General features: G+C 40.0%; 1 protein-coding gene across 2 annotated transcripts in view; it reads right to left on the bottom strand.

The window, feature by feature from the left end:
• The window catches only part of LOC126484032 (uncharacterized), a 144207-nt gene that overhangs the window by 71327 nt on the left and 48226 nt on the right, over positions 1-24654 (bottom strand). For both annotated transcript variants that reach the window (XM_050107364.1, XM_050107363.1), the window contains exon 10: positions 9581-9741. In XM_050107364.1, the coding sequence (XP_049963321.1) occupies positions 9581-9741 (161 nt within the window). The remainder of the gene's footprint in view (positions 1-9580; positions 9742-24654) is intronic.

Raw genomic sequence — 24654 nt, 5'->3', positions numbered from 1 at the left:
TGCAACTACTTTCTTGGGAGAGCCAAGTTATTAGGCATTACTGATAACATTTCAGCAGTTTTGTAGCTTTTAATTTTACCACTGTCCGTACTTAATATCTGATCAGTTTTAATAATTCTTGGTCGGTGCCTCATATTCAGCTGTGGATTTCCGAGTTTCCCTTAACAAAGGACGTGGCAGCAAACTACATGAGACATGACCTAAGTGGTCACTTCTGATGTATAGGGCACATCATTTTACAACATTGCTCTGTAGTGTAGGTACAAACTCCAGAATCCGTAGTCAAGCTCATCATAGAACCAAAGAAGACTATTGTTTAAATCCTAAATTTGGCTGCAAGCTATAGTTTAGATTCTACAACTGATTAGAAACTACAGTACTCTTGATCAGTCCCCCAGTATGATGTAGCAAATCAACTACTTTCTTAAAACTCTATGAGTGAGGTTTGCCGTCTTTCCTCTAGAAAGAACTGAGACTAGTCAAAGGTCCTTTGTGATAGATGTGATACCCAGAATGGTTTCTTCCACATGGTAGACAATTCCTCCCGGACTACACATCAAGTGCACACTGGATTCCTTCTCCTCTTGTGTCACCATTTCCATACAGAAGATCAATACACACCTAACATTCAGCTGCCTCTGACAAGCAGCTCATTCTTTCTATCTCTGTCTGTCTGTCTGTCTGGACCTCAATGAAGGACATCAGTGTTTGAGCAGGCAAGTCAATGACTACTGGCTATGTATCAGTGGGTGACAACACCTCAATCATATACAGTAAAACCCCAAATTAATGAACCAACTTTTAAGGAAATGCTGCTTTCAACAAATATTTCCATTGGTCCTGGTGAAACTCCCATAGGAACAATGTCACTCTTCCCCGATTTTAATGAATCATGGTTTAAGAAAAAGTCCACTTTTAAGGAACAAACATGAAACACTCTGCACATTAAAATCCAGTTTTTATGCAATTCTTAACGTGTCTGAGTGTGTTTTTGATTTATTTCAATTTTACACTGGTTTTACTTCATGTCATGTGACAGCAGTATATGATAATTGATCGACACGTGTCTAGATCGAATTCCATGTAGTGATACAGGAAAGAGCACTGAATGAATCAGAAAGTGATATCTGCCTGACTACCATGCATCCCTGATCACATGATCTGACATCACAGTGGATGAGTTACGAAGCACGAGCTTTCAAGTGTTGTGTTGTATTTCTTATAGCCGAATTAATATGTTTAATACTTTTGTGGAGTTTTGGCATGCAAACATAGGAAGCTTACAATTGAGCAAATGCTGATAATCATCCACAATGTTTTGTGCAGCATACTCATTCTCAAAAACAAGAAAGCGTTGTCAAATAGGAGGAACATCTGCATGTCAACGTTCAGTGATCCAGAAACTATTCTTTTAAAACGATTTCAAGGAATGAGAAGTGGGAGCAATCCTATAAGCAGAACAGTTCTGCAAGAGAAATCTTGGGAAATCACCTTGAAGATCGGCATTAAAAATTTCAGTGCGTCAAACAGATGGTTAGGTCGTTTTAAGAAATGTCACAATCTCTCATTTCACAGTATAAGTGGAGAGAGAGAGAGAGAGAAAGAGAAGCTGTGGACTTAGAAAATGTAAACCACTGGGAGAACACTACATAGCTGTGATTAATACAGGCTTATGAGCACAGAGACATTTTTAACGCAGATGAAACAGGCGTTTTTTTAATGATTTACTTCCTGCAAAAACTTATTCTGTTAAGGGAGAAAAATGCCACACAGTTTAAAAAAGTAAAGAGAGAATGACTGCACTATTGTATGTAAATAGTGATGGGAATGACAAGTTGTCGTCACTGACAATAGGGAAATTTAAAACTTCTAGGAATTTTAAAAACATTAATAAACTACCTTGTACTAATGAATACAACAGCAATGCCTGGATGACATCAGAAATCTTTTTCTCAGGTGTCTATAGGAAAGTATTACTTACAATATTATGAGAAGGAAAGTTGCTACTCACCATATAGTGAAGATGCTGAGTCACAGATAGGAATCTCCGCTGTATGGTGAGTAGCAACTTTCCTTCTCATAATATTGTTACATTCCATCCTGGATTTTCCATAGTTTGAAAATATTACTTACAATTGGCCGATGCCCTGTACATCTAAAGGATACATCATTTCTGAGAAATATTAATATTGAACCAAACAATGGAAAATCCAGGACGGAATGTAACAATAGTATGAAAGTGAAAGTTGTTACTCACCATGAAGCGGAGATGCTGAGCCACAGATAGGCACAACAAAAAGTTATATTGCCTTTCGGCCACACACACACACACACACACACACACACACACACACACACGAAACTCACACACATGACTGCAGCCTCTGGCACCTGAAGCCACACTGCGAGCAGCAGCAACAGTGTATAATGGGAGTGACAAATGGGTGGGAGTAAGGAGGGGGATGGAGTGCGAGGGGGAGGGAATGCAGTGTAGGGGTGAGAGACAGTGAAGTGCTGCTGGGGAACACACAGAAACAGGAATAAGGTGCAGAGAGGGTAGGGCAACTAGGTGCAGTTGGGAGGTTAGAGGGACGGAAGGGTGGAGGTATGCAGGGGGGGGGGGGGGGAGGTAGTGGAAAAAGAGAGAAGTAAAAAGAGTGGGTGTGTTGTTGGTGGAATGAGGGCTGTGTAGTGCTGCAATGGAAACAGGTAAGGGACCAAATGGGTGAGAACAACGACTAACGAAGGTTGAGGCCGGGAGGGTTACAAGAAAATAGAATACATTGCAGGGTGAGTTCCTACCTGCGCAATGAAGAAAAAATGGTGTTGGTGGGTAGGATCCATGCAGCACAGGCAGTGAAGCAGTCACTGAAATGAAGGATCATGTTGGGCAGCGTGCTCAGCAACAGGGTGGTCCACTTGTTTCTTGGCCAGTTTGTTGGTGGCCATTTATGAGGACAGACAGCTTGTTGGTTGTCACTTAGAATGCAGCACAGTGATTGCAGCTTAGCTTGTAGCTCACATGACTGGTTTTACAGGTAGCCTCACATGACTGGTTTTACAGGTAGCCCTGCCTTTGATGGGATATGTGATGTTTGTAACCGGGACAAGAGTAAGTAGTGGTAAGAGGATGTATGGGATGGGTCTTGCATCTAGGTCTATTACAGGGATACGAGTCATGAAGTAAGGGGTTGGGAGCAGGGATCGTGTAGGGGTGGACAAGTACCGTATTTACTCGAATCTAAGCCGCACTCGAATCTAAGCCGCACCTGAAAAATGAGACTCGAAATCAAGGAAATAAAAATTCTCGAATCTAAGCCGCACCTGAAATTTGAGACTCGAAATTCAAGGGGAGAGAAAAGTTTTAGGCCGCACCTCCAAACCGAAACAAAGTTGGTCTATTGTAATATGAGACACAATTTAGGTCGAATGAATGACGATACAGCTACAGTAGTTTGGTTCGAGTCGTAAGCTTAGCAGTTAAGCTTTACCAGGTAGCTATTGCTATGCGTCAGGCGCTCCGTCCGCATTTATACGGGTGCACTTCCTTTTTCACGTGCTTCGTCTGGTTTGAATTGATAGCTTGTTTTTCTTTGATCTGATAAGTGCCGTTCTCTTTGTTATAGGTGTTTACGTCACTCTAAGCTGAAAATGCATTACTGTACTGTGTCGTGCATTGTTTATCGCATTCTGATAATGAGTGTTTACGACCTGTCGCTGCTCGTGGCATGGCTTGCTTTTGTGCGTGCTACCGCCGCTTACAATAAAAATGAAACAGAGGAATTGTCTCATTAGCGAAACAATGGCAAGAGACGTATTTGTTGTTACTTACACTGCTGCCTTCTTTGATAATGATCAACAAGAACCAAATAATAGACTGCGTATGATAGATGTTCTGGACGAGAGTTTAGCTAAAATTTTTCTCCGTTTGAAAATCTTTGCAGACGCCTCTCGTGTACATTACATTTTGCACAGAAATTAAAGTCATCTTAGATTTAAAAAGCTAGTCAATTTCCGTGCTTCATTTCTGATTGTATCACTATTGGGCATAAAAATAATACGAATATAAACATGACATGTATATTCTTCCGCATTTGCTGTTGTCTCACGCTAGTTTCGTAGGTTATTAGGCAGACAGGATTTAAATGAGGTAACAGCAAACACCAAAGAATACATGGCAAAATGTTTATATTCGTATTATTCTTACGGTGAAGACAATACTGCATGCGATTCACAATTCATAAAAGTTCCTATTAACAACCATCTCTTCTCACAGGTAGGATAAAATTCAGAACGTAGAGTTGGCCATATTGACAAATATCCCAGTCTTGCCAGTCGGATTTTCGCAGTACATTGAAATGCTGCTACATTCGAAGATAAACAATACGGAATTTGTATTTACTTCATTGGATAATGTATGAAAATGCAGTGGTCGAAACTCGGGGCGGAGAAAAAAGCTAGTCTTCCACCTTTTTTCTTAAATTTATTTACTGACGCAGAGGTTTTGGCGCCAGTATTTATCTTTGTGCCTGCAAAGCATGCCTGTGTAGCGCTACAAATATTCAAGGGCAGAAGTTAGTTGTAGCGGCACCTACCAACATTTTTCAGAACTTCCGCTTACTTTGCACTCGATTCTAAGCCGCAGGAGGTTTTTTGGATTACAAAAACCGGAAAAAAAGTGCGGCTTGGATTCAAGTAAATACGGTATATTGTGTAGGTACGGTGGACCACAGAATACCACTACGGGAGGGGTGGGAAGGGTAGTGGGCAGCACATTTCTCATTTCAGAGCAAGACGAGAGGTAGTCAAAATGCTGGTGGAGAATGTAATTCAGTTGCTCCAGTCCTGGATGGTACAGAGTCATGAGGGGAATGCTCCTCTGTGGCCGGATGGTGAGACTTTGGAAGGTGTAAAGATAAGGCACAGGATATTTGTTTTTGTACAAGGTTGGGAGGATAATTATGGCCTGTGAAGGCCTCAGTGAGACCCTCAGTATATTTCGAGAGGGACCGCTTGTCACTGCAGATGCAACAACCATGGGTGGCTAGGTTGTATGGAATGGACTTCTTGGTATGGAACAAGAGGCAGCCATTGAAGTGGAGGTACTGCTGCTGGTTAGTAGGTTTGATACAGACAGAGGTACTGATGTAGCCATCTCTGAGGTGGAGGTCAACATCTAGGAAGGTGACTTCTTGGGTTGAGTAGGACCAGGTGAAGTAAATGGGGAAGAAGCTGTTGAGGTCTTGGAGGAATGTGGACAGGGTGTCCTCATCCTTGATCCAGATTGCAAAGATGTCATAAAAGAATCTGAACCAGGTGAGGGGTTTGGGTGTTTAGGAAGGATTCCTCTAGATTACCCATGAATAGATTGGCATAGGATTGTGCCCATAGCCGCACACAGGATTTGTTTGTAGGTATGCCTTCAAAGGAGAAGTAATTGTGGGTGAGGATGTAGTTGGTCATGGCGACTAGAAAGGAGGTTGTTGGTTTGGAATCCATCGGGCATTGGGGAAGGTAATGTTCGACAGTGGTAAGGCCATGGGCATTAGGGATGTTAGTGTAATGGGAGGAGGCATCAATAGTGATGAGCAGGGCAACCTGTGGTAATGGGACAGGAACTGTGAAGAGTCAGTGGAGGAAATGGTTGGCATCTTTTATATGGGAGGGTAGGTTCCAGGTAGTAGGCTGAAGGTGTTGGTCTACAAGAGCAGAGATTCTCTCCGTGGGGGCACAGTAACCAGCGATAATGAAGCATCCTGGATGGTGAGGTTCCTGGACTTTGTGAAGCATGTAGAAAGTAGGAGTGCAGGAAGTGGTTGGGGTGAGCAGAGAGATGGACTCTGGGGAGAGGTTCTGGGATGGGCCTAAGGATTTGAGGAGCGACTAGAGATCTGCTAGATTTCTGGAATGGTGTCACTGTGGCAAGAATTGTAGGTGGAGTATCTGACAGATGGCAGTGTCCTCCTGCCAGATAATCCTTGCAGTTCAAAACAACAGTGGTGGAGCCTTTGTCCGCAGGTAGGATTATGAGGTCAGGATCAGTTTTTAGATGGCGGAATGCTGTTCTTTCAGCAGATGTAAAGTTAGTTTGCATGTTGAGAGATTTGGGGAATGATGGTGAGGCAATGTTCATGGCTAAGAAATACTGGAAATTTAACTTGGGGTGATTTGGGGGGCAGTGGGGGTGGATCATGGTTGGATGGAGGAGTGAACTGAGTCAGGCACAGTTCAACATTGGTTTTGGTCGAGCCTGATTGGTAGGTTTGTGGCGAAAAAATTTTTACACTGTAGGGACCGGGAGAAGGAGAGAAGGACTTCAAGAAGTCCTGCATTATTGGGAGTGGGGAAAAAGGTAAGGCTTTTGAAAAGGACTGATATTTCTGTGGGGCTAAGGCTTCTACGGGAAAGGTTTACGACTGTGTTTTGGGTCTGTTTAGGTTCTGGATTTTGTGTGGTGGTGGGAGGGAGTTTTGTAGAGAGGCGTAAATGTAGTAGGTCTGCGAGACACAGTTTGTCAGCTACAAGGGGGGTGGGGGAGGTTTGGAGGTTGTTGTAGAGGTGGTGGACAGTGGTACTCCAAAGAGGGAGTAGGAAGTGAGCAGGGTGGAGAGTTTTTTGAGGTGGCATTGAGCATGTTGCTCTAGTTCCTGGACGGCAAGAGTTACAGGAATTTGAGATTGCACAGCAAGAGAATTTTATAGATGGAGTTCCTGTTCCTTTACCACACGGTGCCCTGCTCGTCACTATTGTTGCCACCTCCCTTTACATTAACATCCCTAACGCCCACAGCCGTACCGGTGTTGAACACTACCTTTTCCATTGTCCAACAGATTCCAAACCAACAACCTCCTTCCTAGTCGCCGTGACCAACTCTATCCTCACACACAATTACTTCTCCTTTGAAGGCATTACCAACAAACAAACCCAGGGTGCAGCTATGGTCACCATTCTTTGCCCAAACCCCTCGCCTTGTTAAGATTCAGTGGTGACATGTTTGTGATTTGGACTGAGGGCAAGGACACCCTATCCATATTCCTCTAGAACCTCAAAACCTTCTCCCCATTTGCTTCATCTGGTCCTCCTCAACACATTAACCCACCTTCCTCAATGTTGAACTCCACTTCGAAGATGGCTACATCGGTACCTCTGTCCATATCAAATCTATTAACCACCAGCAATACCTCCACTTCGATAGCTGCCACCCACAACACACCATGAAGTCCCTTACATACAGCCTAGACACCTGTGGCTGTCACATCTGAGCAATCCCTCTCGAAATATACCAAGGCTCTCACTCAGGCCTTCACAGACCATAACAACCCTCCCAGCCTTGTACAGAAACAGATCTCCTGTGCCTTATCCTCCAGTCACTCACCACCTTCCAAAGTCTCACCATCTGGCCACAGAGGTGTATTCATCTCATAACACAGTACCATCCAGGATTAGAGCAATTGAATCACATTCTCTGCCAGGTTTTTCACTTCCTCTTGTCATGCCCTGAAATGAGGAACGTCCTACCCACTGTTCTCCCCGCCCCTCCCACCGTTATATTCTGCCACCCACTGAACCTACACAATACTGTTGTCCACCTATTCCCTTCCCTGTTCCCACGCCACAGCTTTCTATTCCACAAGTGCACCCAGAGTCATTTTACTTCCATCCCCCCAGCCTCCTGATTGCAGCTAGCTGCCTTACCCTCTCTCCATACCCTGCCTCTCCCTCTCACTCCACCACCACGCATCAGTTACCACCACCCACATATCTTCTCCCATTATGCGTAGCTGCTCACAGTCTGGCCCCGGCAGCCAGAGACAGTGGTCATGTGTGTGTGAGAGCTACATTTGCTAGTGTGTGTGTGTGTGTGTGTGTGTGTGTGTGTGTGTGTGAGAGAGAGAGAGAGAGAGAGCTCTACTGTTGTGTCTGTCTGCAATTCAACACCTCCCTTTCCATAAAATTATCATTTTCCATCCTGAATTTTCCATTATTTGATTATGTTTATTTTAAAATGGCTGCACTGTTACAGTAATGTAACTGACTAATAATGTAATAGTGTGAATATAATAGAGGGAAACATTCCACGTGGGAAAAATATTTCTAAAAACAAAGATGATGTAACTTACCAAACGAAAGCGTTGTATGTTGATAGACACACACACAAAATTCAAGCTTTCGCAACTCACGGTTGCTTCATCAGGAAAGAGGGAAGGAGTGGGAAAGACGAAAGGATGTGGGTTTTAAGGGAGAGGGTAAGGAGTCATTCCAATCCTGGGTGCAGAAAGACTTACCTTAGGGGGAAAAAGGAACAGGTATACACTCTCACACACATACATATCCATCCGCACATATACAGACACAAGCAGACATATGTACAGGCACAGAGTTTGGGCCAAAACTCTTTGCCTTTACATATGTCTGCTTGTGTCTGTATATATGTGTGTGTGTGTGTGTGTGTGTGTGTGTGTGTGTGGGCGCGCGCGCGAGAGAGAGAGTATACCTGCCCCTTTTCCCCCCCTAAGGTAAGTCTTTCCGCTCCCGGGATTGGAATGACTCCTTACCCTCTCCCTTAAAACCCACATCCTTTCGTCTTTCCCTCTCCTTCCCTCTTTCCTGATGAAGCAACCGTGGGTTGCGAAAGCTTGAATTTTGTGTGTGTGTTTGTGTTTGTTAGTGTCTCTATCAACATACCATCGCTTTCGTTTGATAAGTTACATCATCTTTGTTTTTAGATATAATAATGTAATAGGACAGATAAAAATTCTACTCACCAAGCAGCAGCAGGGAAACACACACACACACACACACACACACACACACACACACACACACACACACACACAAAAGGATTTAACTTTTACAAGGTTCTGGAGCCAATGGCTGCTTCTTCTGGCAGAAGGGTTGAAGGACTTGAGAGGTATAGGAAAAGGGATACAGTTCAGAAAAGTCACATAGAACCCTGGGTCAGGGGAGACTTACTGGATGGGATCAGAAGGAAAGACTAGTTTCTTTCCTCACCCACACTACCTAACAGAATCCACCCCAATAGAGCTGCAGTGATGGCACACTGTAGTCGTGTAGGTGTATGTGTATTCTGTTAACTCTGACGGATGAATTCATCTGGAAGTTTAGCAAAACTGTCTTGTTTATGTGCCTACTGATTCTTCACCTCAACTATACAGTGACTTGTTACTTTTACTCTGGCTGGTATTTATATTTCACTGAGGGCTCTCCATTGCCTGACTTACACGTTTCTAATTTTATTCATTTGCTGCTTGCAAAAAAATATTACTTTCATTGCTAGTATAGTTATTTTGTTGACATTATAGTATGTTGGAGTAATACACAGAATAATACAAATATAGTATGAAATGGTTCTTGAAATTTACACTGACTATTCCAATAAGCACATTATCAACCAAGTTAAACAGCCATTTTCTGCTCCTGCCTGCCATTAAGTGTTACATATCTTTTCTACATGAGTTGTAAGAAGAGGATAATTTTTGTGGTTGCCAATACACTAACCACCTATTAGAATTAGACACACAAAGCAATATAAAAACTGTGTTTGAAGATACTTAGTTACCTTGAAGTAAGAGGATCAGCATCTTCTGGTGCTGCCATTGTGCCCACAAGACTAGCAACCTTCTCATCTAGCTCATGCCATTCGGCTGTAGACTGTACTTGCTGCAGAAGGCGAAGAATGTGTACCTGCCGACACAAAATGTTTCGGCACACGAGCACAACCTGAAACAGAAACAATCTACTAGTAATTACAATAACAGGCGATAAACATTGCAGGGAGACGGAAAATAATATTTATTTTACAAATACTGTGACGAGAAACTCGTAGCACATATGATGTGCTGAGCATTGGATAGTGAAAGAAAGAAGTTCCGTAGTGTCTGCCTGCCTGCATGCATTCTTTTTCAGAGTACACAACTGCCATACAGTACATGGCAGAGGGGTATCCCTTTCCTGTTCCTCTCGCAAATGGAGCATGGAAATGACTATCTGCATGCCTCCATATGAGACCTAATATGTCTTATCTTGTCTTCACAGTTCTTATGGGAAAATTACATTGGTGGCAGTAGAATCATCCTGAAGCTAGCTGCAAATGCCATTTCTCCAAATTTTCTCAATAGCTTTTCACAAAGAGAATGTCATCTTCCTTCCAGGGATTCTCATTTGAGTTCATGAAGTACCTCCGTAATACTCGTGTGCTGGCTGAACCTATTGGTAAAATTCCAACAGCATGTCACTGAATTGCTTCAATGTCTTCCTTTAATCTGGTCTGGTGGGTATCCTAAACACATGAGCAGTAGTTTATGGAGTAACCAAGGGTTGCTTATTACTGGCACCTTATCAGATATTTTCTTGAATACATTAGAAGAAAAATTTTTTGCACCCACAAATGCCCTAACCAAGAAAATTCTTAATTATTTCACATATGTGGGTTACACGCTAGCCCTTATAGATGGAGATGAACTTTACATGTAACATATCCATCAAGAATTTAATAAATATCCTAAAATGCACTTCAGCCATGGAAGCAGAAACGAAGAAATCAATTAATTTTCTGCACCTCACATTCACCAACAACAATAATTCACACATTTTCAAAATTTACAGAAAGTACACAACTGACAGCATCATATATGCTAATTCATGCCACCCAAAGGCACACAAGCACGTATACTTCAATGCCATGATCAACAGAATATAAAATCTACCACTGAACCAAGCTGCCATACAATACCTTACAATACACCTAACAATATATAGGACAACAAAATAGCACAGACCCTGTAATGTTGATATTCAAAAGAAAAACTACACCTATGCAATCAAAAAACACAAGGACATAAAATTATCCAGAGAAACACCAAAAAAGTCTAAAGCAAAAGCCTAAAGTAACATACATACCAACAACATACTTAGGCACAATATCAAATAAATTAAACTCACTAATGAAAAATATAATTAGCCAATTCACATATAGAAGGAACACCTATATTTGACATAGACTTTACTCAGGAAAAAACAAAATTATCAAAGTACACACAAGCCCTGGCATATACAAAATCGAATGTCAGGATTGCAATAAATTTCACGTAGGACAGAGTTCAGTACAAGATATCGAGAGCACATGAGAATTAGTGAAAATAATCTATTTGCATTCTTCAACCAACTAAAGAAAGATAATCAGAATGCAGAACCAATGGAGTTACCAATGAAAATTTTACACATATACTCACAGGGACAGAAATGCACGTACACAAAATACAACAGCCTGATACCATTCTGAATGAATAAACAGATTTAAAACACAAACATTTTACACAACATTTTATTGAATCCCTAACCAAAGATAATGGACAGACACAAACAGCTACACACAGACACATCAATTAGAAAGATCATACTTACAGCACAAATGATAACAATATTTGATAGACACAAACAACTACACACAGACCATCAATTAGATAGATCATACTTACAGCACAAATGATAACAATAACACACCACAGCAACTGTAACCAAATAGCATCTTTAGCCAACTGTCACAACTGTGAAGCCTGACAATAAGACATCAAATCACAAAATTTATGAGGAAGGATGCCTAACAACTGCAGCAAAACACCAAACAGCTTATAGCATAAGAGTTCTAAATCTATACCACATTGTAATAAGAGAACAGAGTAACACTGACCACTGATGATATATGGACATAAGTGCAAAATTTGTATATCTGAAAATACAATAATGGAAACTCCAAGATAGAATGTAACAATTTTATGAGAAGCAAAGTTGCTATTAACCATATAGCGGAGATGCTGAGTCGCAGATAGGCATAACACAAAGAATCACACATTTGTGCAAGCATACCTCACACACAGTCAGCTGCCACCTCTGGCAGTTCCAACAGGAATGCGACTGTCAAGTTAATAGCAATATGGAGTGGGGCGGGGAAGAGTGAGGGATAGCAGAATATGGTTGGGGGAGAGGAGAGCATTGCCTGGCAGAGTGTGCAGGGAGTAGAAACTGACAGGTGCAGCATCAAGGAGTGGAGTGTGTGTACATATATATATGGAGGGGGGGGGGGGGAGGGGGCAAAAAAGGATAGAGTGGAAAAGGAGAGGAGAGGAAAAGTAGGGGAGCAGGGAAGGGGAAAGGATGGACAGGTACATTAGCAGAGGGCAACACACAAAAAGGGAGAGGGAATGTGAGAGGGGAGGAAGTGATAGGACGAGGGGGCAAAAACTGATGGGTGGAGGTTGTGGGGCCAGTAGGTTACTGTAGGTTGAGGTCGAGATAATTTTGGGACTGGAGAATGTGTTTTAAGGGTAAGTTCCATCTGCAAAATTCAGAAAAGCTGGTGGCGGCGGCGGCGGTGGTGGTGGTGGTGGTGGTGGTTGAGGGGAGGGGATGGTCTACTTTGCCTTTGGCCACAGTTTGGCAGTGGCTGTTCATTCTGGTGGACAGCTGGTTGGTAGTTGTACCAATATAAAAAGCTGTGCAGTGGTTGCAGCAGAGTATAAAAGAGATAGGGGATCCAGTATTTGAATCAGAATATAATAGAGCTTTGAAGCTCAAGGTTGAATAAGGCAGAAGGGACAGGTAACATTCCATCAGAACTTCTGAAATCATTTGGGGAAGTGGCAACACAACAGCTATTCATGTTGGTGTGTAGAATATATGAGTCTGGTCATATAATATCTGACTTTCGGGAAAACATCATACACACAATTCTGAGGATTGCAAGAGGAGACAAGTGGAGAATTATCGCACAATCAGCTTAACAGATCATGCATCCAAGTTGCAGACAAGAATAATATACCGATCAATCGAAAAGAAAACTGAGGATGTTTCAGATGAGGATCAGTTTGGCTTTATTAAAGGTAAAGGCACCAGGGAGGTAATTCTGACGCTACAGTTGATATTGGAAGCAAGACTAAAGAAAAATCAGACATGTTTATAGGATTTGTAGACCTGGAAAAAGTGGTCAACAACATCAAATGGTGCAAGATGTTTGAAATTCTGAGAAAAATAGGGGTAAGCTATAGGGAAAGATGGCTAATATACAATATGAACAAGAGCCACGAGGGAACAATAAGAGTGGAAGACCAAGAACGAAGTGTTCGGGTTAAAAAGGGTGTATGACAGGGATGCAGTCTTTTACCCCTTCAGTTCAACCTATACATCAAAGAAGCAATGGCAGAAATAAAAGAAAGGTACACAAGTGGAGTTAAAATTCAAGGTGAAAGGATATCAGTTATACGATTCACTCATGACATTGCTATTCTGAGTGAAAGCGAAGAAGCAGTTGCAGGAAGTGTTGGGGAGTGAGTCTCAGGTCACCAGCATTGTGAAGCCTAATGCGGGGTTGGCTCAGGAGACCAACAGCATAGCTGAATTATGTACGAATTTTACGAAGGAGGATCGGGTAGAGATAGTGGGTGGAGAAGGGAGCAGTCTTGATAGGGACGGGGAGTATGATGTAGGTGGTGACCTGGTAAAGATAATTACTCAAACTGGTGGCACTAATGTGCATTTCGTGCAACTGTTTTAGCATCATGATCGGCCTCGTATTATGCGGCTGTTAGGCATGGTAACATGGGGCTGGGGAGGGTGCTGATGGTAGAGGGCATGGGTCACATTTCAGTGGTATCATGTGGGTCTATCAGTAGATCGGGTTTCACTAGGCATGGCCTGCACCTCAATAGGTATGGGAAGGGGAGCTTGGCAAAGCTTATAGGTGACAATGTAGTGGGTGGTGGTGGGGTCACTCATGGAAAAATTCCTGTAGTAGTTGGTGTTAAGAGCTGCACCTTTCTTAAATTGAGTCAGCTATCAAGTATACCTGCTTAAAGGAAGTCCCTCTAACTAAGGGGTCACCTTCAGAGGACATCATGTTTCCAAGTAGAGAAGGAATTAGCATATTTCATCAAAATATAAGAGGTATTACAGATAAAGTTAGTGAACTACTTATAGAAGTTGACTCTGAAATTGTTGGTATGTCGGAGCATCACTTAAATAATTTGACAATTCAGAGGCTTCCTTTACCAGGATGCAGATTAGCTGTCTGTTTTTCAAGGAGTTCCTTGTGGGGTGGGGGAGTGGCTATGCATGTAAAAAAAAACAGTATTCCATTTGAATCCATAGACGTATAATGGCACTGCACTGAACAGATATTTGAATGTTGTGCAGAGGCAGTTGAATTTAGTGAAACTAAATTTCTAATTGTTGTTGTTTATAGGTCCCCTAACTCTTGACTTCAGAGCATTTCTACTCAAGCTAGAGAAGGTTCTTGATTCACTTTGTAGGAAGTTCCAGAAATTAATTGTGTGTGGTAACTTCAATATAAATTTTGTATACGATGGGGCAAGAAAAAGGATGTTGGTAGATCTCCTAAATTCATATGATCAGATGCTGATTCTGGTTTTTCCAACTAGCGTGCAGGGGAACAGTAGCACAGCCATAGACAGTATTTTTATTCATTCTTCATTACTAGATGGGCAAACTTAAATACTAAAAGGCTTTTGTACTCAAACAAATGTCACATATAATTACAAACTATGTAGGAAAGTTAATCCAATGGCAATAGAGAGTTCTTTAAACCTTGTCAAGGAACAAGAGTGGCAGGATGTTTGTAGTGACGATAACATAGATGATAAATATAAGGCTTTCCTTAACACATTTAGTGTTCTAAACGAGGTATTAGCAGTAATAAGCAGCCCAGGTGGCTGACTAGTGAGATAAGGTATCATGTAGAACAAAGTGGGAATTATATCAAAATGTTAAAAGTAGTCACAATCAAGCTACAGTAGCCCATTAAAAACAGTATTATAATGTCCTTAAAATGTTATTAGGAAGGCAAAGAGTATGTAGTATGCAAACAGCATAATTAATTCACAGGATAAAATTAAAACCATGTGGTCAGTTGTGAAGGAAGTGCCTGGTCAGCAGCACAAGGTCAACAAAATAAAGTCAGTTCTTAGTAAAACAGATACCCCTCCGTTGTGGTTGCACCTACGGTACGGCTATGTGTATTGCTGAGGCATGCAAGCCTCCCCACCAACGGCGAAGTCCATGGTTCTTGGCGGGGGGACATTTACATGTTGAATAAAGAGTGTGCATACCATAGTTCAATAATTGTCACCGTGTACAATAAAATGCTATACCAAGAAAAGTGTTTTTGAAAAAGAGAAATTTGTTAACATCTAATGTTCAGGGTGCCCATAAAGTCCTGTTACAACTTTAAAATGTTATTACAATGGAAGTTGTTGAAATATTTTAACAAAATTTCTTTTATTGTAATCACTGTTTAGTAAAGTTTTTATATATACGAAAAGTTTGTGTTTCAGATACTCTGCTGATGGAAGGAACTCAACCTCTATAAAATGGCAACTCCTCAAGAGAAGGCACAATGTGTGTCCTGGTTTATTGAGACAAAATCAGATGTTCAGACTCAATGAAACTTCAGAACAAAGTATGGAAGAGATCCACCATCACACCCTTCAATCTGTGCATGCCACAAAAAATTCATGGAGACTGGGACAGTGTTGGATAAAGGGAGGAGCGGGCGACCAAGAACATCTGAGGTAAACATCGATCGTGTTTTAAACGTCTTCATTCATTCACCTACGAAGTCCATCTGCGCTGCTGCCAGACAGTTGCAACTACCACGTTCAACTATGCATAAGGTCCTCCACAAGAACTTATGGTTGTACACTTACAAAGTGCAACTGTTACAGACACTTGAGCCAAATGACAAGCCAAAACGGACAGAGTTTGCCCTCAACAGGCTGGAATGCCTTTCAGAGGATGAAGCATTCCTCAAGCGAGTTTGTTTCAGTGACGAGACAACTTTTCATGTTTCTGGGACATTAAACAGACACAATGTGAGAATCTGGGGATCTGAACACCCCCATGTGACTAGGGAGATTCACCAGGATAGTCCAAAAGTGAATGTATGATGTGGAATCATGTGCAACTGAATAATTGGTCTATTTTTCTTCAACGAGTCAGCAGTTACAGCAGATGTTTACCTCAATCTTCTGACCGAATATGTAGCACCACCTCGTTGGGGACTGCATGTTCGTTGGTTCCTCAATGATGCATTTCCAGGTAGATGGATTGGGAGGGATGGGCCAATTCCTTGGCCAACGTGTTCGCCAGATATCACTCCCTTGGACCTTTTTTTTTTGGGGAGGGGGGGGGGGTGTTATGTAAAAGATATTGTGTATCAAACACAGATACGGGACATTGGTGACTTGAAGCAAAGGATTCATAATGCCATTGCCGCCATTGATGACACTATGCTACAGTAAACATGGCAAGAAATCGAGTACAGTCTTTATGTGCTTCGTGCAACATATGGAGGTCTATTAAACACTGTCAAAAAAACTTTTATAAACACTGATTACAATAAAAGAAATGTAGTCAAAATATTTCAGCAACTGCCGTGGTAATGAAATTGTGAAGTTGTAAAGGGACTTTATGGGCACACTGTATATTAAAGTCAGGGACAGCCAGGAATTCAGTCCACAAACTGTACCCTGGCTTGAGGGACATAATACTCACTTTCTCCACAACAACACCACACAGTCTGAGTGGGAGGCAGGCAAAAAGAGGGAAACTGCAAATATGCTGTACTTAGATGGCAATGCAGTTGCACTGCACACAAATTGATTTCATATTTCTCAATAACACAGATCACAACAAATTTTTAGTATTATTTAAGTATTTTTGACATGATGAAGACATCATTTTTATCTCATACAAACTGTTGGCATATGGACCAACAAGGCATTTTCACTGATTTTCACATTCATGCTGTAATGTAACTGTGATTTACTTAGTTTCATAATAAAAAAAAAAGGTCTTCCAAACACTTACGTTGATTGAAATATTGCAGCTCTTTTGCATCCTCATTAGGGAGACATAGAAATACAACGTGAGAAAAACAAGGCAGGTGTCCTGGACAGTTTTAATGTAAAAGGAATTGTCTTTAAAATGGGAACTACACTGCAGATCAATCAATCACATCCACACTTGCACAGGGGCACTTTCAACTGAAATGACAACCGGTCTCAAAACCAAGCATAAGATTAGCAATGTTCTCAAAATGTTCAGAAAACTATCCTTAAAATTTTTTCAAGGCCACAACGAATTCTTCAAACCTCTTTTTTTTTTTTAACTGGACTGTGTCTGATAGAATTTGCCCATTCTACAATAAAATTTTCTTTTAAAATTTAATCCCATCAAATCAGAAATACGTTGTTTTCACACTGCAGTGTCTTACAGTGGGCAGTGTGCAGTGAAGTCCACTTAAAATGCCAAATACGCAATTGACTCCAGACATTGTAACTTTCATTTTTGCATTTCTTTTTCCTTAATAAATTCAATAGCGGGTTTATATTGAAAAATCATTTCAGACATTCCCCTTGACTTAACCAACGTACTTTGCAGTAACACATAAAATTCCAATAGACTTTGTTCAGTTTCATTAGTGGAATAATGCATGCAACTTCAGAAATTTTACTATTCGTACTACCAATATCCTCACAAGCTCCAGGCCTGCAAATTTAACACTAAGTGCTTCTTGATGACAGAATAATGAATTCTGTCAATCGTTGTAATTTTCTGCTCTTTCAAAGTTAACTAAACCATTAAATTCTTTCTGCATGGTATTGTAATGTTTCATAGCAAATCTGCAGTACCCGTCGATTATGCAACTGCATAACATATATATATTGAGAATTCTCATCCCTCTCATTTTTAAAGGCTTGTGATGATAGATCACTATACTGCCTCTTTTTGTGGAACCAGCCCAGGACCTTGAACGCCCTTCATACCACGAACAAATAACAAAGGGTAAACAGTGCTGACACCATGGTTCTCCCAAACTGAAGAGAGTTGTGGAGACTGAAAACTGCCACACCGTAATACCAAATGAAATGTCATCCTGTACCAGATACATCCGAAAACAACCAAGTAAAGCTGAGACAGGCCCAGCCTTGGCCCACCCACCTATCTCTTGTGTGGTCTGGTACGCCGCGGCCACCCTGATTTAAGTGTTACGATGTCTTTCCTGGAGGTATTTGTGTGGAATGTGTCCTTGTGAAATGTGGGCAATAATCAGTAAAGACAAGAATAACATTGAAACTTTTGAAATGTGGTGCTACAGAAGAATGCTAAAGATTAGGTAGGTAGACAGAACTAATGAGGAGGTACTAAACAGAAATGGAAATAAAATAAATCTGTGGTGCAACCTGACTGAAAGAAGTGACAGAAAACTTACCAAGGAATCCCGGAATTACCAATTTGGTAATGGAGGACAGCCTGGGTGGTAAAAATTGTAGAGGGAGACCAAGGGATGAAGAAATAATGCAATTTCAAATGAATGTAGGTTGCAGTAGTTATTCAAAGATGAAGCGATTTTTATAGGGTAGACAACTGTGCATCAAACCAGTCTTCCAACTGAATACCCTCACCCTCACCACCACCACCACCACCACCACCACCAACAACAACAACAACAACAATAATAATGGCTGAGGGCTTGATGAAGGCTTTGTACCAGATACAGAATGCCTTTCTGAACCCTAAGTCTTTTCATGAAAATTATCATTTTCTTGTAATGTGATTGTGTAAAGCACAGTTTAAAAGAACCTGATTTTCATTAGTAGCAACATGTATAACACAGGAGTATAATCAGTAGAAAATGCAGGTTAGTACAGTTCTTTTAAGAAAAATCTGCAAGATATGCAATTATCTGCTTTACACAATATTCTCATTGTTTTTGTTTTATGAACTGTTCCAGAAGACAATTCTGTAAGAGAATATGGAGTGCAATTGCACTAAATTAGACAACATCGTGTCTTCAAGCCAATGCAGTGAGATTTAGTTCTAAGTTCAAAACATGGTGAACTGAGCATCTTGATTAGTACATTTATTTACCACCAAATTTTAAACTTTTAGGCAACTGGGTGCAACAAATTTTACACACAGTGTTTCATTTGCTGGTTGATCATTAATGAAAATTTGTGACAAGCTAAAACTGTTTGTCAGACTGTGACACTACCACAGATTCCTTCTTCTAGCAGACAGTACACTAACAACTCCACTATCAGAGTGTGCATCATGGACCAATTCATAACTTCGACTTTTCACTGTTTTATCACCATTAATGTCTATTTCTATCAGCAGCAAGTTGTTTCTGCTTATTGAAATTCCATAATACATTTTAGTAACCAGCTGTAAGCCTATTAAATTACTATCTTCACTGTCTGGATGGGAGGGGGTGTGTGTGTGTGTTAGAGGAAGAATGATGTAACAGTCCCATTGGAAATGCTAACGGGATAGTTTTTCTTATTTAGCTTTGCCAGGGCTTACTTTGTAAAGTTATAAATGGCTTTCATAGAGATAAATTCTTCATGAAAGTCAAACTGAGGGACAACTAAAAAAGTTACTTTGAAAAATTAGGCAGTATCCCTTGATTAGCCATATCAGTTTTTTTTAAGTATATGGTGGGTACATGGGTGTCACTACTTTGTGTATAAGTCTGTTAGGACATACACCTTGAATAATTTGCTACCAAATCATCATAAGAGATTAATACTGGTAGTCTGTTAGAAACATGACCACAGCCCCCTGCAATTATTGCTATTTAATGATATAATGATTTTTGTATCCTACTGAGGCTGCATTTTCAAAAGTAATGGTTACTGGGGATGTAAACAGCATCTGCTGGAGTAAATATAATTCATCTGTATTTGGTTGTCTATTATCAGGTGCTTTTATGTTTGCTCCAACTTAAAGGAAGTATTCATTTCTCAGCTCATTATTTCAATGTGTCATCATTTCTGCTACACTTTTTAGATAAGCTAAATCATTATGGTTTGAGTGGGGCAGTGCACAAATGGTTTCATTCATACTTAACTGGAAGAATGCAGAAAGTTGAAATAAGTGGTTCATGTAATGTTAAAACAACAGCTGATTCCTCAAACTGGGGGGCTATCAAGTACGGGGTCCCACAGGGTTCGGTCTTAGGTCCTTTACTGTTCTTGATATACATTAATGACTTACCATTCCACACTGATGAAGATGCAAACTTCGTTCTTTTTGCTGATGATACAAGTATAGTAATAACATCCAAAATCCAAGAACTAAGTGATGTAATTGTAAATGATGTTTTTCACAAAATTCTTAAGTGGTTCTCAGCAAATGGACTCTGTTTAAATTTTGATAAAACACAGTATATACAGTTCCGTACAGTAAATGGCACAACTCCAGTAATAAATATAGATTTTGAACAGAAGCCTGTAGCTAAGGTAGAATTTTCAAAATTTTTAGGTGTGTCCATTGATGAGAGGTTAAACTGGAAGCATCACATTGATGGTCTGCTGAAACGTCTGAGTTCAGCTACGTATGCTATTAGGGTTATTGCAAATTTTGGTGATAAGAATCTCAGTAAATTAGCTTACTATGCCTACTTTCATTCACTGCTCTCATATGGCATCATATTCTGGGATAATTCATCATTGAGTAGAAAAGTATTCATTGCTCAAAAACGTGTAATCAGAATAATTGCTGGAGCCCATCCACGGTCATCATGGCAGACATCTATTTAAGGATCTAGGGGTCCTCACAGTAACCTCACAGTATATATATTCACTTATGAAATTTGTTGTTAATAATCCAACCCAGTTCAAAAGAAATAGCAGTATGCATAGCTATAACACCAGGAGAAAGGATGATCTTCACTATGCAGGGTTAAATCTGACTTTGGCACAGAAAGGGGTAAATTATGCTGCCACAAATGTCTTTGGTCACCTACCAAACAACATCAAAAGCCTGACAGATAGCCAACTAACATTTAAAAATAAATTAAAAGAATTTCTAGATGACAACTCCTTCTACTCATTGGCTGAATTTTTAGATACAAATTAAGGGGGGAGGGGACTTAAACATTAGTGTCATGCAATATTTTGTGTAATGTAATATCTTGTACAGACATCTTTTATTAACCTGACACGTTCCACATCATTACGAAGTGTCATATTCATGATCTATGGAACAAGTATTAATCTAATCTCTCTGTTTCCTGTTTTTCTGAAGAATCCTTTTTTGCATCACCACAAACACTGCTCTTTTGGTCATGTGATATTGGCTTCACCTTCAAATTTGAAACAGAGCTTGTTGGAACCTCTTCATCTGCTTTTGTTATTTCTATCAATAACTTAAAAGCCATGTCTGACCACACATACTTTGTACATATTACATACAGTATACTCAAAATGACCACAATACTGTACATGCAGTATCTCTCAATAAATTATTAGTCAAATGGTAATTTCCAACCAACAATTATAGGGATATAGTTAGTTTTGTTTAAAACCATCTTCATTAAAAGTAATGCATAACTGAAATTACTGTAACAGTGTCTAATGGAGATATTCAAATGAGCTAATCATTAGTTTTGATAGGATTGGCACTTCTAGATAGAGAGTCCTGATTCATGTTTTCTGGTAACCATGTTTTTGTGTGTCCAAAAACTAATTAACTTAATACACAATTGTAATTAAAGTACAGGCATACCCAAATTTACTTTTGGCATTAGAGCCACTATTTCTGTTTAGTTCTCAAAATCCACATCATACTTTTCTTCATCATACTTTTCTTGCTCCAACTTTCCTCAATCAAATGAAACCCTTCAGTATTCAATGAAGTCATTAATTAGGAATTGTATAAATTACCATAATTTAAAACATGGCAACAGTACTTGCAAACGGAAAGTCCAGGATGGAATAACAACAGTATAATGAAAAAGATAATATTGCTACGTACCATAAAGAGAAAATGCTGCACAAGCACATTGTCTCCTCTGTATGGTGAGTAACAATCTATTGGTATGACTATCACCAAGTTATCATTTAGGATGAACGGGCACAGGCAGAGGGTATGTACTGACAACACAGAATATAGAATATCCTCTTGCTCAGCATGCTCTACAACATGACAGTCATGACCTCAGTGCCTGTTTCACAATATGTGCCATCTGAATTCTTTCTCGAGACATAAGTTTCTCAGAACTCCACAGATGGAAAATGGCACTACACGTCCTTGGCTCTCGCCACCCACCTGGCCTTAATTTACGTGGATTAATTCAGTCTCAGCATTTCTTCACAGCAATTATTCCTTTCTTCACTTTCTTTTAGTTTTATACATCTTTCATTACTCTATTTTTCACCTTTAAGTTCTCAGGTTTTCAAATCCCATCTGTTGCAGTTTCCAACAAAGAGTCTTTCCTTCTCACCCTGTCCAATAAATCTCCCCTGATCTGGTATTCTGGGTGACTATTCCAGACTACAGTTTTTCTTAAACCTCACCAGTCCTTCATCCTTCCCCTTCAATCCTTCTGCCAGAAGAAGGAGACACTGGCTCCAAAAGCTAGCAAACTGTAATACCTTTTATTTGTGTGTTCTCCTCCCGCCACTTGGTGTGTAGATTTCTTTATCTGTTCAATTACCTATATTTTCAAAAAAATTATTAGTTTCATTGATAAATCTTTCCTTTTCATAGTACTGTAATTGTGCATAGGTAATTCACACTGGAGACACACTAAATAGTTCTGAAATCCTTTTTCCTTCGTTAACTAACCATATATCATGTAAATCAAGTTATTGTTGGAACACACAACTCATCTGCAATAGTAGCTTCTTACTTTACAGCTTTATAAATTAATATTTAGCTAATATGTACCTACTGAAATCATGAGATATTCTTTTGCTTATCTATAAATACTCCCCCCCCCCTCCTCAAAAGTCTTCAGTTGGCACTAGGAGTCAGTGGCACTAACCTCTCGTCATCACTCAATTACTGAACAAAATGTGGCCCTAGTCATCTATCTTTATGAACTTCTTTGGTAAAATTCAGTCTGGGGTTGGAAATCATGGCAGTGGCATTGTGTAGTACTTAGTGTTGTAACTGTTTAATGCCTTTGTGAGAGTAACAACTCAGATAACATCTCAATGAAAATACGTGCCGCTCGCATTATTTGAAAATGTATGAAAGTTCATGGTTGACAATCAGCAAGCTAATATATCTCTGAGAATTTGTGGCCACTCTGATCTCATTAAGTAGTGAAGTGCACAAAGTCACGCTGCCACCCAAACTGCTTCAATGAACACCCACGTGTCATTAAATATCTTTGTGAACTTCTTTTATCGGTACAAACAAGAATTGCATTTTTTGGTGTTGGCCATCATTCAGAAAGTCAACTTAAATTGAATAAATAACTGAACACGTGAGACTAGGAATAGTTCTGTTGAATATGTTATTGTTTAACACTGCTCAACATCCAAAAAGTTTTCAGTTTCGATGTGACAAACTTGTGGTGCTGCCAAGAGGAAGAGGCTACAACCAGTTAGTACCATTATAACCTGGATCCACCCACTGCTTTGATTAATGTTTTATTTCTGTCATGAAATAGTACACCCATGTACTGATTACAGCAACAAATCAGCACACAAAATGAGTTTTTTTAATGGTTCAAACATTGCGGATTTTCCATGTGAGCATTCCAAAACTTTAGCATCCATCTTGTGCTGAGGAGGTCTTTCATATGCATCATTAACAAAAGAAGAAAGTACATATTAAAACTGAGCTACTAAATTATCAACTGTTGAGAATGATGGAGCTGACTTCTTTTACACCTCCAACATTTTCGATTAACATCTGCTGGCAATGAACTATCTAAACCAGAGAATTAGCCAGTGTTATTTACTGACATTGCCACTTCAGACACTCATGCCATTTTACTATTTGTCACATTAAAAATGTTATTTCTTAAGAAACTATGATGCAAAAAGGTACTGTATGTGTGGTGAAACCCTGCCCCGATGTAAGAGAGGGTCTCATGGAACCTAATCAGATCAGGTTGAATAAATAAATAAAATTATATGATGGCACAGCATTCCAACCAACCACTTCAATTACACACAATATGGCTACTAACTCCAAACAGACAATACTGTTACACAAATTAAGCCCCAACTTCACTTGGACTCTTTTGTGCAACACATACCAGTATATCAAAATCGAGCTGAGAATTTTTTTGTCCTGCCCCTACGAATCACTCGTTACTGCTCTTGCAGCCGAATCACTGCAGGTTGTTGGATCTGAAAGCAAACTGCAAATTGATGTTCCACAATGAATCAATCGTCATTGAGAACTTTGGTGAAGAAAACAATCCAAAGTTGGATATTAAATCCTTCTCAGATAAAGACTAACCAATTAAATTCAAATTCTCTTATTTGTACTCTCTTCACAACTTGATAATCTTAAGCTCCTTTCTGCTGACTGGTTTGTTAACTACTAACACTTGTTTTTGCAGTCCCACTAATATGATACGGCATTCAAAGAATGATTCAACACATCATTTACATACTTCTGATAAGCTTAATATATCTGCTGATATTTCATTTGCCTTTCAATTTTCCTGTATTGATGTAAGAAGGTGGTCCATTATATTTACAATGATTCTTATCCTTTTCCATTTCCAACTATATTTACTCTGCTGTTCAGTTTGTCTGTCACAGAAAGAGAATGGACTCTGCTTTGGCTGGAGTGGATGCTTCTGGCAATTAA

This window comes from Schistocerca serialis, chromosome 6 (assembly GCF_023864345.2).
Source record: "Schistocerca serialis cubense isolate TAMUIC-IGC-003099 chromosome 6, iqSchSeri2.2, whole genome shotgun sequence".
In the NCBI taxonomy this organism is placed as follows: Eukaryota; Metazoa; Arthropoda; class Insecta; order Orthoptera; family Acrididae; genus Schistocerca; species Schistocerca serialis.
The sequence above is the reverse complement of the archived record's forward strand: the minus strand, read 5'-3'. Positions and strand labels throughout refer to the sequence as shown.